The sequence below is a fragment of the Bufo gargarizans genome, chromosome 3 (genome assembly GCF_014858855.1).
Source record: "Bufo gargarizans isolate SCDJY-AF-19 chromosome 3, ASM1485885v1, whole genome shotgun sequence".
Lineage (NCBI taxonomy): Eukaryota > Metazoa > Chordata > Amphibia > Anura > Bufonidae > Bufo > Bufo gargarizans.
In genome coordinates, this window is record NC_058082.1 from 87,354,559 (window position 1) to 87,370,703 (window position 16,145).

The window sequence follows — 16,145 nt, forward strand, 5'->3', positions numbered from 1 at the left end:
GGCCTTCTTCTAGCCACATGTAACGCAAGATCTCGTGCCTGTGACGTTACAGTTCGGTCCTGCGCATACATTACGGTTTCAAAATCTAAAGCCGAACTTGGGTTTGTGCCTCATTAAGGAAGCCGAGTTCAGCTTCGGATTTTGAAATTGGTCACACAGGATTTTATTTAGGGGTATCAGAGTGCAGGGGGCTGAATATAAATGCATGCCACAATTTCCAGATTTTTATTTATTACCAAAAATTTGAAAACCATGTATCATTTTCTTTTCCCTTCACACATACTTGCTACTTTGTGTTGGTGTATTATCACATAAATCCCAATAAAATACATTTAGGTGTGTGGGTGTAACGTGGAAAATGTCAAGGGGTATGAATACTTTTTCAAGGCACTGTAAATATAAAGCACCAGAAGATGTAGGAGACTGTACTTTTCACCTACAAGGAGAATGTCAAAGGTGTGAGTAAGAAGGGCCACACCTATGGACGGAAGAAGTCACTGAACAGAGCTGCATAGTTTCAGAACTAGTGGTTTGTTTCACATCTGCGTTCATGCAGATCCGTCCGCTGCCACTGCGCGCAGGGGTCTTCATCCGGCCACTTCTTGGCATATTTTCCAGGTTGCCCCCGGATCTCCGCCGGTCCCCACTACTGTGAATGGGGCCAGGCCGAATTCCAGCAATGACGGATCCAGCCGGAAACAGCCTCCCGGTTACAGTCTATGGGGCTATTCACATGAAGGCCACGAATAGAGGCCACCCAAAAATAGGACATGTCTTGGGGACACTATGGGGAAAAAAGGGTTTTTAGGGTTTAAAAAAATAAAAATAAATTCTCACCTCATCGACTTGCACTTGAGGGAACACTTGATCCGCACTTGAGGCAGTAGGACCTGACACTCCCATTAACATGGCGTCACATGATGTCCAGGTCCTGGTGCTTCCAGTGTGGAGCAAGTGTTTCCTCTCGTGTGCTACTTTCACACTTGCGTTCGGGGCTCCACTTGTGAGCTCCGTTTGAAGGCTTTCACAAGCGGCCCCGAACGCATCCGTACCGCCCTAATGCATTCTGAGTGGATGCGGATCCGCTCAGAATGCATCAGTATGGCTCTGCTTGGCTTCCGCTCCGCTCAGCAGGCGGACACCCGAACGCAGCTTGCAGCGTTCGGGTGTCCGCCTGGCCGTGCGGAGGCAAACGGATCCGTCCAGAGTTACAATGGACGTTAATGGGGGCGGATCCGTTCGAAGGTGACACAATATGGTGCATTTTTCAAACGGATCCGCCCCCATTGACTTTCAATGTAAGATCCAGATCCATCTGAATACAAATTGTACTTAGACTTTTTCAGTAAAATATAATGCAGACGGATCAGTTCTGAACGGATCCCATCGTTTGCATTATAGGAGCGGATCCGTCTGTTCAAATTCCAGACGGATCCGCTCCGAACGCAAGTGTGAAAGTAGCCTTAGTCGATGTGGTGAGGTGTGTTGTGTTTTTTTTTTTTTGTGTGAAGGATCTTGGAACCGAACCAGAGTTCAGGAAATGTTTTTTTTACAGTATAAATCAATTTCTGAAGTTATTATGCAAAGTAATAACTTTAGCTCATCGGAGCCAATACATTCTAATACTGTATGGAGCTTTATGCGAATCGACTTCGGATGTTTCATCCGAAGTTGATTCACTCATCCCTAGTTGGGATGTTAAAAAAACAAAAAGCCAATAAAATTCACAGAGTTTTTAATGGATACTTTAAACGCCATTAAAAATGGATAAACATCCAGAAAATAGATGCATGGATGCAAAATGGCCGCGAAAAACTGACAGTGTATCCATTTTTAATGGCTGTTTTTTCACTGTCATGTGTATTTAACCCAAATGCTGCAGATTTTCCGCATGCGGTTCCACTGCAGAACAGTGTTTAGGATACTTTCACACTAGCGTTATTCTTTACCGGTATTGAAATCTGATAAAGGGTCTCAATACCGTAAAAAACGCATCAGTTTTGTCCTAATGCATTCTGAATGGAAAGCAATCCGTTCAGTATGCATCAGGATGTCTTCTGTTCCATCCCTTGTACGGTATCTGACCTGACAAAATACCGCAGCTTGCTGCAGTATTTTTTTTTCTGGACAAAATCCCAGAACAATGCCGCACTTGCCGGATCCGGCATTAATTTCCATAGAGATGTATTAATGCCAGATCCGGTACCAAGTGTTTTGCAAATTGCCGGGTCCGGTTTTCCGGTCTGCGCATATAGGAGGAGCTAGTTTCTCTTTTGATCTTTGAATACTGAATACCGGGGGGAAAAAAGCTATCCGTTTGTATACGGTTTGCCAGATCCGGCAGGCAGTTCCGTTGCCAGAACTGCCTGCCGGATTCTAACTACGCTAGTGTGAAAGTCCCCTTACTCTGCGTGCCGCTGTACCGAGTTAAAGCCAATGTCAAAAAATCTATGTAAATGGGTTGTGAAGATCTTTACCCCAACACCCAGATCTCCATGTACTGTGAGAAGTGAACCATTAGATATTGGGCGGCACATCCTAACAAATTAATGTTGGGGGGACAATTGGCTTGACCCCATACTTATCTATAGAGAACCAGCGGTGTCTGCCAACGTCTTATCTCCCACGTCAGCTTTGTGAGAGCCCTAGGCTTTACATACACTCTTGTGCATTTTTAGCCGTAATCTATATTGTGTTGCTTTTATGTTCGGTCGTATCCCCCGCGTTATGTCTGCTTTTGCATCCCCATATCCACTACATGGGGGTTGTATGGCTTTTTATTTAGTGTTGTTTCTTGTGTATTCGTTGCATGCATGGAGTATGTGTCCGTGCGCTGTGTGTGACTGAGTTTTGTGTTGCTTTGTGTCCATGTGGCGCTATATGTTTACACCGGTGTGAAGTGCTCCGCTCTCAGCCTGTGATTACTTTCGGAAGTATGCCATTATGTCGTAATGAGCTGGATGAGGCCTGAAGTGGAAACCTCCTCCTCCTTCCATTGTAGTAAAGTAGGAACTTCTTTTTTTATATTACTTTACTGGTGCATGTTACAACCTGCAGGTTGTATAGAACCGTAACACAGCGCCCATAAAAATGTACGGGTCCTTACCTAACCTTGTGCGCCAACGTTCCCTTATGAATTTGGAGAAAAAAAAACCTTTGTGCCGTGCTCCATTGGATGCGGTGTGTCTTAAAGTATTACCCCTAGAAGCAGGACATGTATAGTATATAGCATGGCTTTACCTCCAGTTAAAAAATAGACTTTAAAGGGGTTGTCTAACTTCATTTTTTTAAATCCACCCCACGCAGCAGGACCTGTCAAGGGAAGCATACTTACAGACTCCCCAACCTTCGGTTCTGGCTCTGTGGGTCCACCTGCACTTTGATCTCTATATTTAATGGACTGGGGTCAGTTACACCACTGCAGCCAATGACTGGCTGCTGAGGTGACATCCTTACGCAGTATGTGACCCATCAGTGACGTGGCGCTTGAGGACCCATCAGTTCTGCGGCCACTTATTGGCTGCGTCGGCGCCCGTGAAGCCATCCATGCTGGAAGTTTACAAGTGGGAACTGAATTGCAGCGAAGGAGCCAGAACCGAGCGTCTGGGAGCAGGTAAGTATGCCTCCCTTGACAGATCGGGCTGGGTGTCTGTGGGGGGTGTTTAATAGACTATATGAAGTTGGACAACCTCTGTAAAGGGTTCTTGTTAGTAGGGCCCCTAGATAATAAGCTAATCACATAGTGGCCCCTCTGCTGGAATCCCGAGCGATCAGCAGTAAAACCTGGCTGTGGTGTTCAGTATCCCTGCAGCGCCATCACAGGGGAAATCGAGCATTACACTGTGCTCACTGAAAGCTGCTGGCTTCTGGGCAATGCAGGACATGACAAGTCCTCCAGAGCAAGAGAGGCTCTTTGTTCTCTGAGATGAGGGCCCCAGGATTGGGGCATTTGAAAGAGGTATTTTTTTTAAAACTGGACCATCCCATGTTTTTAGAGGCTCGTGCCCACATTCCACAGCCCTGTGGAGCCCCCAAAGACCTCTGCTTTTATACCGTGCTCGATTTGATGCTTGGTGTGGAGCTGTCCAGCGTACAGTTTCGTACTGTACATGTTTTTGATCGGTGGAGGTCCAACCTTCAGGACACCTTCAAGTGAGCATCGTGAAAAAGCCTACAAGCCCCTTCACACTGGCGACCGGTGGGGGTCCCCTACTATATGTTACTGGTCTATCCTAAGAAAAGGCAAGGACACAACCTCATTTTTTTAAATTAACTTGGCTTTAGGAAACCCTGAAGATCAGGTATATTTGAGGACGTTGCTGCTGGGGAGATATTATAAAACATGGTGCCAGTTCAGGTGCTTCGCCGCTCTCGCTGATAAATGTGGGGTCCCACGTGAGGGACCCCCTTCTATGAGGAGCATTCAGAAACCTAAGAAGCTGGTGGCAGAATCCTGATGTGCTGCGAAGTTGAGCCTATCCTGTGTAAACTACTGAACGCACCCATATGCCGGACTCTCGGCCTGCGGGTTTTGTACATGGAGTGTAATTGCAGTAGATTAAAGTGTCATTGAAGCCTCTCCAGAAGTGTGACCTCAGATATCGGTTTTGGGGTGGGTGGGTCTCCCACAGTTTCTGGTTTGGCAAGGGTTCTGAAAGCCAGACATACGGGCGTGTGACACCAAGGGACACGTCTAGTGACAAAGGTCTCTGTAGGGGCTTGTTTGATGGGAAGCCAGGAGGAGGGTGTGAAAAGCCGACGTATAGGATTTGTGCTGATTGTAGTATAAAGTGTAAGACCACAAATCCCAAAATACAAGCCGTTCCCCAGTGAAAATCCACAGTACCGTGTGGGGATCTGTCCACACGCGGACTGGACCTGAGATGGGACATAGAATACAAATAACTATAAGATCAATGGACTCTGAGCAGCTCTGCGTAGGTCATCAGTATATGATCGGTGGGGGTAAGACACCTGGGACCCCCGCCAATCAGCTGTCCGAGAAGAAAGCGGCGCTTGCAGTAACGCTGCAGCCTTCGCCAGCTTTTCCTAGGCCGAGTGACTACATGTTCATTGGTCACATGGCCTAGGCGCAGTGGGGCTGAGCTGCAGTACCAAGCACAGCCAATATACAATGTACGGCGCTGTGCTTGGTAAGCCGGGAGAAGGCATCTCAAACAGCTGATCGGGGGGTCCCGGGTGTCAGACGCCCACCGATTAGGGTCCATTCACACGTCCGTGTGTGTTTTGAAGATCCACGGATCCGCAAAACACGGACATCGGCGATGTTCGTTCCGCATTTTTTACCCAATGTAAACATATATTACCGCACTACAGCATTTACCGCTGTTCCGTAATAAATAATTCTTCCTTAGGGACTGAGCTGAAGTCTGTCATGGTCTCCATTGATATAATATGGGTGGTGTAAGCGGCTTCCGTAATTTGATGGAATAGTAGTGTATTTACCAATTTTGATTGGGGGGGGGGGTGCGGCAAAGACCTCCTTTGCTTCCCCTGTACATGCCGCAGGGGGGCTCATCCATCACGTACAGCCTAGACATGTCTACTGCAGTATCTGGCCGTATTCAGAGAGGTAGTGAAGGCAAGACATGATGTGTAAGGACAAGTGGCAGGTGCCGGAGCCTGGAGTCAGAGCGAGAGGCCGGGAGAAAGTGCTAATGCAGGAAGCTCCCGAGGTGCGTGATGTCAGCGTTCTGCTTACCTTATATGACATGCGGCATATTTTACCAAGGACGGTATATTATTTTCTGTAACAAGGTGGCAGAACATATAGGCCCTGATTTATCACACCTTCACTCCAGAATTCTGGCTTACAAAAAGTTCGGCTTCGGCGAAAAAAAATTGTGACTTTTTGCATTTTTACACCATGAATTCCAGTTTTGAAATATGGGTTGGAAAGTAAGTATGGTTAGCTATCTTCAGGAAGGGTCATCAGTATCTGGTGGGGGTCTGTCATCAGGGACCCCCGCCGTTCCACTGTTTGAGAAGGCAATGTACGGCGCTGTGCTTGGTAAGCTGTCAGGAGGACCGCGGCGCTCAATGGAGCACTGCAGCTTCCTTTTTAAACAGCAGATCGATGTGGCGGTTGGGTGTGGGACTCCCACCAGTCAGATATTAATGACCTATCCTGAGGCTGGGTGATCAATTTTAAACACATAGGAAAACCCCTTTAATGGGACCACCCCTTTAAAGGGTCACCCAGACTTTTCAGATTACAGGTTGCCCTGCTCGATCAGCTGTAATATGTGAATCCAGCAGTCATATTCCCCTGCAGCTCCCCCACAGGAGAAATGAAGTATTACATGATTGCACTGAATTGCCATGTAATCCTTCGATGTGTGAGGTCCTCCAGAGCAAATACGCCATTCACTGTGGCCAGGACATGAGGGACCTGAGCAGGTGAATTACCAGTGGAGCGTCTGAAAATGGGTTTTCTAAATTCATTGGAATGTTCCTTGAACTACTACTTCACAGCTCTACATGTAAAATCTATCATGTAGTATTTCATGCCACAAATACCTGAGAGAACACCTGCTGCGTACCTCACCACGTACGGAAAATCTGCAGAGAAGACCTGCCTGCATGAGTTTTAACCCCTAGACCCTGTCCGTTTCCAGATTTGCCTTACATTCACTGCATTTCCCTCTTTTTCAGACCTCTAATTCAGGCCATTGTGCAGACCGGCAGGTCCTCTCTGCAGATCTTCCGTACGTGGTGGGGTACGCCGCAGGTGTTCTCTCAGGGGTTGGGTGTATGGCTTGCAGGCCGCGTACATTGTGATGAGGAAGTGGACGCCGCGCTGAGTAACTTCCCTTACGTCGTTTGTTTGCATGACTTGACCAATATTGTATTTGTTTTTTGGCAGTGGCCCGTCTTGTCTCTGACTTGTTCCCCTGTTCTGCTCAGGTGACAACTCGCAAAATGAGAGATCTGCTTATGACAATAGTGACTTGTAAACCGTGATTAACCACTTCACTTCTGGATTGTGTCCACTATGATGTGCATACAGCACTCTCGTAGTGAAGTGTTGCTGGCTGGCACATAATTAAATGTCGGTTTCTATTTTTGACAAAGGTCCTCCTTACATAATGCCCGCCGTCTGACTACCATGTAAATGCTGCTGACATGAGCTTTAAAGGGAACCCGTCATCAACTTTATGCTGATCTCACTGAGGATAGCATAATATAGTGACAGAAATGCTGATGTCAGCGATGTGTCACTCATCAGCTAAATTTAAGTGGCTGCCGAGAACCAGGATCATAATCATTGCAGCCCAATCCTGGAGAAGAGTCACGGCCACCTGAGAAGAGTCCTGGTTATACATGAAGTCCTGCTCTCCTGCCCACCTGCTGATGACTGACAGTCTTCTACCTAGTTTTCTCCCTTTCTCTCTAGGAGAGAACTGCCAATCATCAGCAGATGGGGGGAGAGCAGGAGATTATGAGTAACCAGGACTCTTCTCAGGTAGATTGGACTCTTTTCCAGGCCTGGGCTGTAATGATTATGATGCTGGTTCTCGGCAGCCACTTACATATAGCTGATGAGTGACACACCGCTGACATCAGCATTTCTGTCAGTACTTTATGCTGATCTCACTGAGGGCAGTATAAAGTTGATGACGGGTTCCCTTTAAAGGGAACCTGTCACCTGGATTTTGGGTATAGAGCTGAGGACATGGACTGCTAGATGGCCGCTAGCACATCCGCAATACCCAGTCCCCATAGCTCTGTGTGCTTTTATTATGTATAAAAACCGATTTGATACATATGCAAATTAACCTGAGATGATTCAGCGCTTGAAAATGTGACTCTTCTCTGGTCACACAAGTAAGATATGACTCTTTTATGTTAATTTGCATATGTATCAAATCTTTTTTTCGACACAATAAAAGCACACAGAGCTATAGGGACTGTGTATTGCGGATGTGCTAGCGGCGATCTAGCAACCCATGTCCTCAGCTCTATACACAAAATTCCAGTGACAGGTTCCCTTTAAGGGCATCGCAGTGCAGTGAGGCAAGACACCAACTATTCTAAACATGGATAGGACATCTAGAATTTGGTTTTCTATGCCAGACAACCCTACAGGTGGTAAGTATGTTTGCTTAGAGAAGGGCCTGAGGGCGCGGTGCATGACACAGCGGTCAGCTGTCACACCCTGACCCCCCCCAGGCTTTATACCTGGGCATTATGTTTGTGCTTCGGGAAAAACCTTCACAAGCCAAGAATTTTATTTTTTGACAAATATATAATCTATAGGAGAAATATGTTTAGGTTATATTGTTCTGATTAGTTTAAGTGCGGTATATAGGTTTATTGGAAAGCCCTGTTTTGAAAGGAAAAATCTGAATGTGATTATTGTAGATATTAATAGGTAATTTTTCTTCTTTTCCTTTTATTACAGTCACAATAAATTCGAACACTGAAAAAGGTAAGTTTTTCATTCACCAGTTTTATGTATTTTAGGTATATTATGTACAGTAATTATTCTGATCTATTGGGAGACTGAAATGACAAGTCAATTCCTGAATTCCTGTCAAGGTGGCCGTAGTTATGAGTTCTCATCCCCCATTAATTTTTAGGATCACCACAGCTAAATGTGCTTGTTACCTAAGTCGGGGGACAGGGGCAGATTAAGGCTACCATGGGTCATGGGTGGTATAGAGATGGATATATTAACAGAACCAAGCTTGCTGCATAGATCCGGTAACAGAACCAAGCTTACTGCATAGATCCGGTAACAGAACCAAGCTTACTGTATAGATCCGATAACAGAACCAAGCTTACTGCATAGATCCGGTAACAGAACCAAGCTTACTGCATAGATATGGTAACAGAACCAAGCTTACTGTATAGATTAGATACGGTCACAGAACCAAGCTTACTGCATAGATCCAGTAACAGAACCAAGCTTACTGCATAGATCCGGTAACAGAACCAAGCTTACTGCATAGATCCGGTAACAGAACCAAGCTTACTGTATAGATCCGATAACAGAACCAAGCTTACTGCATAGATCCGGTAACAGAACCAAGCTTACTGCATAGATATGGTAACAGAACCAAGCTTACTGTATAGATTAGATACGGTCACAGAACCAAGCTTACTGCATAGATCCAGTAACAGAACCAAGCTTACTGCATAGATCCGGTAACAGAACCAAGCTTACTGCATAGATCCGGTAACAGAACCAAGCTTACTGCATAGATCCGGTAACAGAACCAAGCTTACTGCATAGATCCGGTAACAGAACCAAGCTTACTGCATAGATCCGGTAACAGAACCAAGCTTACTGCATAGATCCGGTAACAGAACCAAGCTTACTGCATAGATCCGGTAACGGAACCAAGCTTACTGCATAAATACGGTAGCGGAACCAAGCTTACTGCATTGATCCGGTGACAGAACTAAGCTTACTGCATAGATCCGGTAACAGAACCAAGCTTACTGTATAGATCCGGTAACAGAACCAAGATTACTGCATAGATACGGTGACAGAACCAAGCTTACTGCATAGATCCGGTAACAGAACCAAGCTTACTGCATAGATCCGGTAACAGAACCAAGCTTACTGTATAGATCCGGTAACAGAACCAAGCTTACTGCATAGATCCGGTAACAGAACCAAGCTTACTGCATAGATATGGTAACAGAACCAAGCTTACTGTATAGATTAGATACGGTCACAGAACCAAGCTTACTGCATAGATCCGGTAACAGAACCAAGCTTACTGTATAGATCCGGTAACAGAACCAAGCTTACTGCATAGATCCGGTAACAGAACCAAGCTTACTGTATAGATCCGGTAACAGAACCAAGCTTACTGCATAGATAACCCAGAAAATCACATAAAAGGTTTTCCCGAGCTATAAAGTCATCCCTTATCCACACAATCCCTTGTGTAAGTATCTGCTCAGTGGGGGTCTTACTGCTGGGACCCCACCAGTCACAAGAATGAGAGTTTTGAGCTCCCTGAATAAATGGAGCAAAGGTTAAGCGTGCGTCATTCACCCACGTCCTGGCCCACATGCCCCTATCCGTGCAAGATCAGAAAACTCGGACAGACTAAATCTCCATAGTCCAGGTGCCAATAAGCATATGGGTCACAGTTGCACAGCTCAGCACAGCACGCCGCCCTGATAACGGCATGTTAACGCGCCGTGTACCTCGGTCTCCATCACATGATTTTCTTCCACAAAGCATATTTCTAGTTTCCGAATAGCTGCATTTAAAATTTTGGATTCGGGTAAATTTGTATAATGTCCATATTTCCTAGCATGGCCTTGTTTATACTGACGTCAATATATATCAAAAAACGGACGAGCTAAAGTTGTTTACTGTGACAAGATCCATGTTACTGACTGTTTTTAATTATTTTATTTTTTTTGCCTTTTTAGTTATCTACCTGGTGTTTTTTCACATGTTTTTTATAATGTTTGTGTGGTCCTACTGGAAGACTATATTTTCCTGTCCAGCTAATCCATCCAAAGAGGTAAGGTCCAAGCAATCTGTGTATGACTGTGCGGTCTTGACTGAATTTGTAAAGTGCAAGTGCAGCTCCCATAGAAGTGAATGGAGAGAGACAATGCTACAGCCAGTGAACAGGGCCCCATTCTGGAGATGGGTACAGGTCCATGAGGTGGGACCCTCATTTATCGGACTTTCATGTCCTATTCTGTGTATATGCCACACAAGTCCAAGATGGGAATACCCTTTTAAATTACACTGATGTAAAATGCAATTCCTTCTGTTTGTTTCATAAAGTTCCCCAGTATATTAAGGTCAATTAAATCTCAGTTTCTGACGTAGCGGCCCGGGGGGGCCGTCTCCTGCTGACGTAGCGGCCCGGGGGGGCCGTCTCCTGCTGACGTAGCGGCCCGGGGGGGCCGTCTCCTGCTGACGTAGCGGCCCGGGGGGGCCGTCTCCTGCTGACGTAGCGGCCCGGGGGGGCCGTCTCCTGCTGACGTAGCGGCCCGGGGGGGCCGTCTCCTGCTGACGTAGCGGCCCGGGGGGGCCGTCTCCTGCTGACGTAGCGGCCCGGGGGGGCCGTCTCCTGCTGACGTAGCGGCCCGGGGGGGCCGTCTCCTGCTGACGTAGCGGCCCGGGGGGGCCGTCTCCTGCTGACGTAGCGGCCCGGGGGGGCCGTCTCCTGCTGACGTAGCGGCCCGGGGGGGCCGTCTCCTGACGGTACACAGGGCTCATTATAGGCTATGGAATTTGAGTAAACTGATCTGTTTGTCTTCTCTGATCCTCACCATTCACTCAACCATCTTAGTGCCCATCAGACTCCCCTCCTACCGTGCAGGCGCCAGTATTATAGAGCAGTTATAGGAGATTTCCAGTTTCATTTCGGTAAAGCAGCAGCTTACAATGAAAATTTCCTGTAACGGAATATACAATGGCCCACATTTACTAAGCAGATTGCACCAGTTCTTTGTGTAAACTTAAGCAAAAAAAGTCAGAAGTCCCATGATAAATTGTGACTTTTCTTGAAACACCTCAGCTTTCACAAATTTAGTGGGTGCCAGAAAACACAGTAGCAGAAGGCTTCGTCCACCCTTTAGTGGCCGTGCTGCCATACTGCAGCTATTTGAGTGAATGGCAGCTCAGCTGCAGTACCCCAGAACAGCCACTACACAGTGCCCAGCACCCTCTGCATCCAGCCTTGTCCAAGGTTTAGCTGATCGGTTGGGGTGCCAGGTGTTGGACCATCACTGTTGTGATTGGTGGGGGCTCCAGCAGTCAGACCCCCGCCAATTACACACATAACCCCTTCTTGTGGATAGGAGAGAAGTTCTCTTCACGTGACAACCCTTCTAAATCATTTTTTTTTTTTTTTTTATACGTAAATGAGACTGTTTGTATTCCATGACATCGAGCCGTGATTGTAACAAGGGGAAGAAGCCGAAACGCAAAGGGGGAGATTTAGGAAACTATCTAAAAGAAAAGTCTTTTTTGCTCATAGGGACCAATCACAGCTCAGATTCTGCCTTTGAACAATGAAAGATGCGCCGTGATAGGTTGTTAAGTTACACATTGGGGTCCTATTTAGACACTTGTATAGGGGTAGTATTTAGGCATTTTATGGCGGAATTATTTGGGCATTGGATTAACAACTAAAACTGTATAAAATAGTGAGTACGGTGGGGTCTGCTGTACTAGTGACCCATTTTTCATAAAACCTCACAACCTCCTCCCACTGTTTCTGATGGTAGCTGTCGGTCTGTAATGGGATTGCCTAGAGATATTTTAACTGTAGGTTATAGTGTATCGAAGGTGTAAACCTGCGTCCCTCCTTCCAGTATACAGGAAAATGGTGAATAGATGGAGATCTGTGTAAATCCTGGAAGCTGCCATCCTAGCTTCCCATGCCAGCGTCTGCAGGCCATGCCTCCTGTGTGAGCAGCGGGCGCTGCTGTTGACGTAATCTGTTTGCCTGTCTAATGTTCCCCTGTGTCTTTACTTTAGTTCTGTTTGTCCAAGTCTGACAAGGAATTGTACGAGAAGGAGGAGAGGCAAGAATACCAGCGGGAAATCCTCAAAAGAGCTGCCAAGGACTTGCCAATCTATACCATGACGGCTACGAAAGGTGAGGCAGTGACTCCTCACGGGGATTTTCAGTTGCCCCTTTATACCTTTTTATAATGTCACATGTCATTGACAGACTTGAGAACATCAAGGGAGAAGGATTAATAATTAGCTAGCCTCCGCGTCCCGAAAGTCCCAGCCTCCTGCTGCAGAGTAGACTGGGTAGGCCATTGAGAGGTGTCATCAGCCTGTGCTTACCTGCTCCATAGATGGGAGAAAAAGAAAAAAAAAATTCAACATGTTTTTCACGACTCAACAAACTCACATAAATTGCACATAAGTCACCAGTAGAATAAAGTTTGTAAAAAAAATAATTATTTATATATATATATATATATATATATATATATATATATATATATTATATTTTGTCAAAGTTGTGTCGATCGGCTGCTCATTTGAAGGCCCCACTTCCTCTGATGTCACCGATTTCCAGGCTGTGGATATGTCGGCCATAGGAACAATATGTGAAAAAAGACTTTTGTGTTGGCCCAATGTATAGGAAAGCCCAGTTTGATGGGCCAGCCTGACGAGGGCCAAGGGGACTCTCTTTTAGGTCTCCGTCAGGTGAATGAGGTCAGTTGTTGAGTTATCTCCTATCCACAGCAGGTGGGACTCCTTATATCCCTCAGAGTCCCCTGAAATGAGTGGAGCGGCAGGTCGGGCATGCACACTGCTGCTCCAATCATCTCTATGGGAGTTGTGGAAATAGGCGAGCACCGTACTCGCCCGTCTCCAGAACTCCCATAGTGGTGAATAGAGCGGCAGTGCACCTGCTCGACCTGCCACTCCGTTAATTTCTGATGGATACCCATACTGATTGATGGGGGTTCCAGTAGTGGGATGTTAAACGATCAAAGTTATCCTCTATCCTGGGGATGGGGGATAATTTTTAAAAACGGGAATTCCTCTTTAAAGGTTATGTTCGGCCCCAGGCACATACACAGAATATAAGCCTGTTTATGTCACTAAGGACCGCTGGGCAGTACTAGACAGGGACTGGGGAAGCCGAATACATTCTGTCGCTGACAGCCGTGGTGCCGGGCGGTTTGCATTCCTCTTGTCTTTGTGTACGTGGTGAGAATACACAGAGCCTTTCTGTGCGCCTGGCATTGAGCTGAATGGGCTGGTGTGTCCCCTTGTTACATCCGAGGACCTGGGGAGGATGCTGGGAACATGTTCATGCATTATACAGAAGCCATGGCCATGAAATAATACCGCAGTAGTGCTAATTGTGAAACCCGTTCATTAGCAAATGCTGTTAGTGGTTTTTTAATAGGAGCCTGAACTAAATGTAGATTTCTGTTACACAGCGCATCGACCCATTTGGCAAGTCATCAGGGAGCTGAGCACACGGAGGAGCCCTGCCTTCCTTAAAATAGAGACACGTGTCTATAGAGGCATCTAGAGTAACAGGCGGCCATAGCGGCAGGACGTCCATTTAGGAACTAATGGAGATTTGCTGTTAAGGGGGATTTGAAAAAGAGGTCCTAGAAACAGCGCCACTACTGTCTTTGGGCTGTATTTGGTACTACAGTTCATGTCCATTCAAATTAATTGGAGTGAGCGGCAGTACCAGAAGTGAACCATAAACAGGTGTGGCGGTGTTTTGTTTGGGGATGGGGGGGCAGATTGTATTTTCTAAATCGATAACTGAAGATTACTACTGTCTGACCATAGACCTGTGGAAGCTCCGTTTCCCGGCTCCATCAATGCGATCAGAAAAAGGACTCGTGTACAGGACCGTATTTTCGGTCCACATCTGATCCATAATTTTTTGCGGATCGGATGCGGACACATTCATGTCCTGTCCATATCCGTATTTCTGTTCCCCAGCCTTGCAACAAAAAAAAAAAAAAGCACTATAGCCCATGTCCTATTCTTCTCTGGTTTTCCGACAAGGATAGGACATTTCAACAGGAGTATGAAAATAAACTCTGGCGTGCACGGGGCCAGGATCGGCGATTTGTATGCTGCAGAACGGATACGGTCGTGTGCGTGAGGCCCAAAGGCCTGTCCATATGCAGCCCAGATTAAAGAAGGTAGATGACCACGATCAATAAAGGGGGGTTACAGGTGTAGGGGGCTACTGAGTAAAAGGTGGTCCATTTGGGTAGACTGCCCCTTTTAAGGGGACAACTGCCATATTGACTGGCAAGAAACGCACGCTTACTAGATTGTTTTATAGCCCTCTGGAAAAGGTAAATGCAGGCTGTACATTTTAGATAACTGACGGTCTAAACACTTGTTCGGCCAACAGTTTTCTCTTCGATTCCCCCTCCCCCCCCATGTACATGCATGCTCAGTCCGGCCAAGTATTCAAGTGAGGAAAAAGCTACCAGACTCATCTGTAAAAGGATGAGGCATGTTGAAATCCAACAACCCCATGCTTATCTCCCCTGACATCTGCCATCAGGGGCGGCCCCCCATACACATCAGCTGGCCGGACGGTCCTGGCTATATACATTGACGTACTTTCTGCCTGGCTTGAAATGTGAGTCTGTTATGACGGCAATCACAATGGAGCTGGCTCTTTCAGTGTGCACGCCCATACCCGTACAATATCCTGTATGATCGCTCAGCTGGGGAGCGTGTCTCTACATCAAGTGATTGCAGAACAGAGGGTCCAGTGTGCAAGTGTCACAGCTGCTGAGTGGAGGTGACAGAGGGTTTCTGCGATGTCCGTGAACCCCAGACATAGCCGGTCTGTTGAAGCACCCATGCTCAAAAATTAGCCGCTGACCGAGTATGCCCCTGTGAATGGGGTGCGTCTAAGAGTCATTCTGGGGCAACGATCCGAAACAAAGTTCCTAGGGATGCTCATGGGGCACATAATTATAATGATACAGCAGTGTAGGCAATGATCGGGTATAAGCAGGGATAGCTGCATTTACATGAAGGAATAATCTACTCTGCATGGGGACGAATGATCACTACTGTGATCGTTCACCCCCGTGCAGATTGATTGCCAGCGGCACATACCTGCGATGATTTTATGTGCTGCCTTTTTCTTATGTCGTGCCAAAATCAAAACGTTATGGTGACTGGGGACTCTCCATATCCAAAATCCTTACAGAATTTGTGTAAAAAGTGAATTTCTTCGCTGCTTGCACATGTAGCAGTGCCGACACACAATGATGATATAATGGCTACGTCACGGTTGAAATCAATCCAATCAGTCAGGAAATCCTGTCCTATTGTCCGTGCCATCCTTCTTCCCATCCTAAGCTCCTCTCCCAGGCTCTGGTATTTCAACAAGCCAAAGACCAAGAAGTTCATGTTTGTGGCTAAAAGTGTGGCCCAAGCAGAGCCGGAGACGTACAGCACCCCCTAATAATACTAGGTGTATAGAGTTCATACATGACAAGGTCCTGTATCTCTCTCCCCAGTTGGGGGTCACTGGATGTTGTCCAGGGGGAGAGATGGCAGTGACGACCCCTGACAACCTCTGGTGTTTCTTCCTCATGTCATTTGCAGCTCCTTTATGCTTCTTCACTTGTGGATCCAAGTATCGGACTTAGAATATTGAGTATCG

General features: G+C 46.5%; 1 protein-coding gene across 1 annotated transcript in view; it reads left to right on the forward strand.

The window, feature by feature from the left end:
- ZDHHC20 (zinc finger DHHC-type palmitoyltransferase 20) overlaps positions 1-16,145 on the forward strand; it is a 49,705-nt gene that overhangs the window by 10,741 nt on the left and 22,819 nt on the right. The window contains exons 2-4 of the mRNA XM_044284920.1: positions 8,426-8,452; positions 10,420-10,514; positions 12,491-12,611. Coding sequence (XP_044140855.1) covers positions 8,426-8,452; positions 10,420-10,514; positions 12,491-12,611 — 243 coding nt within the window. The remainder of the gene's footprint in view (positions 1-8,425; positions 8,453-10,419; positions 10,515-12,490; positions 12,612-16,145) is intronic.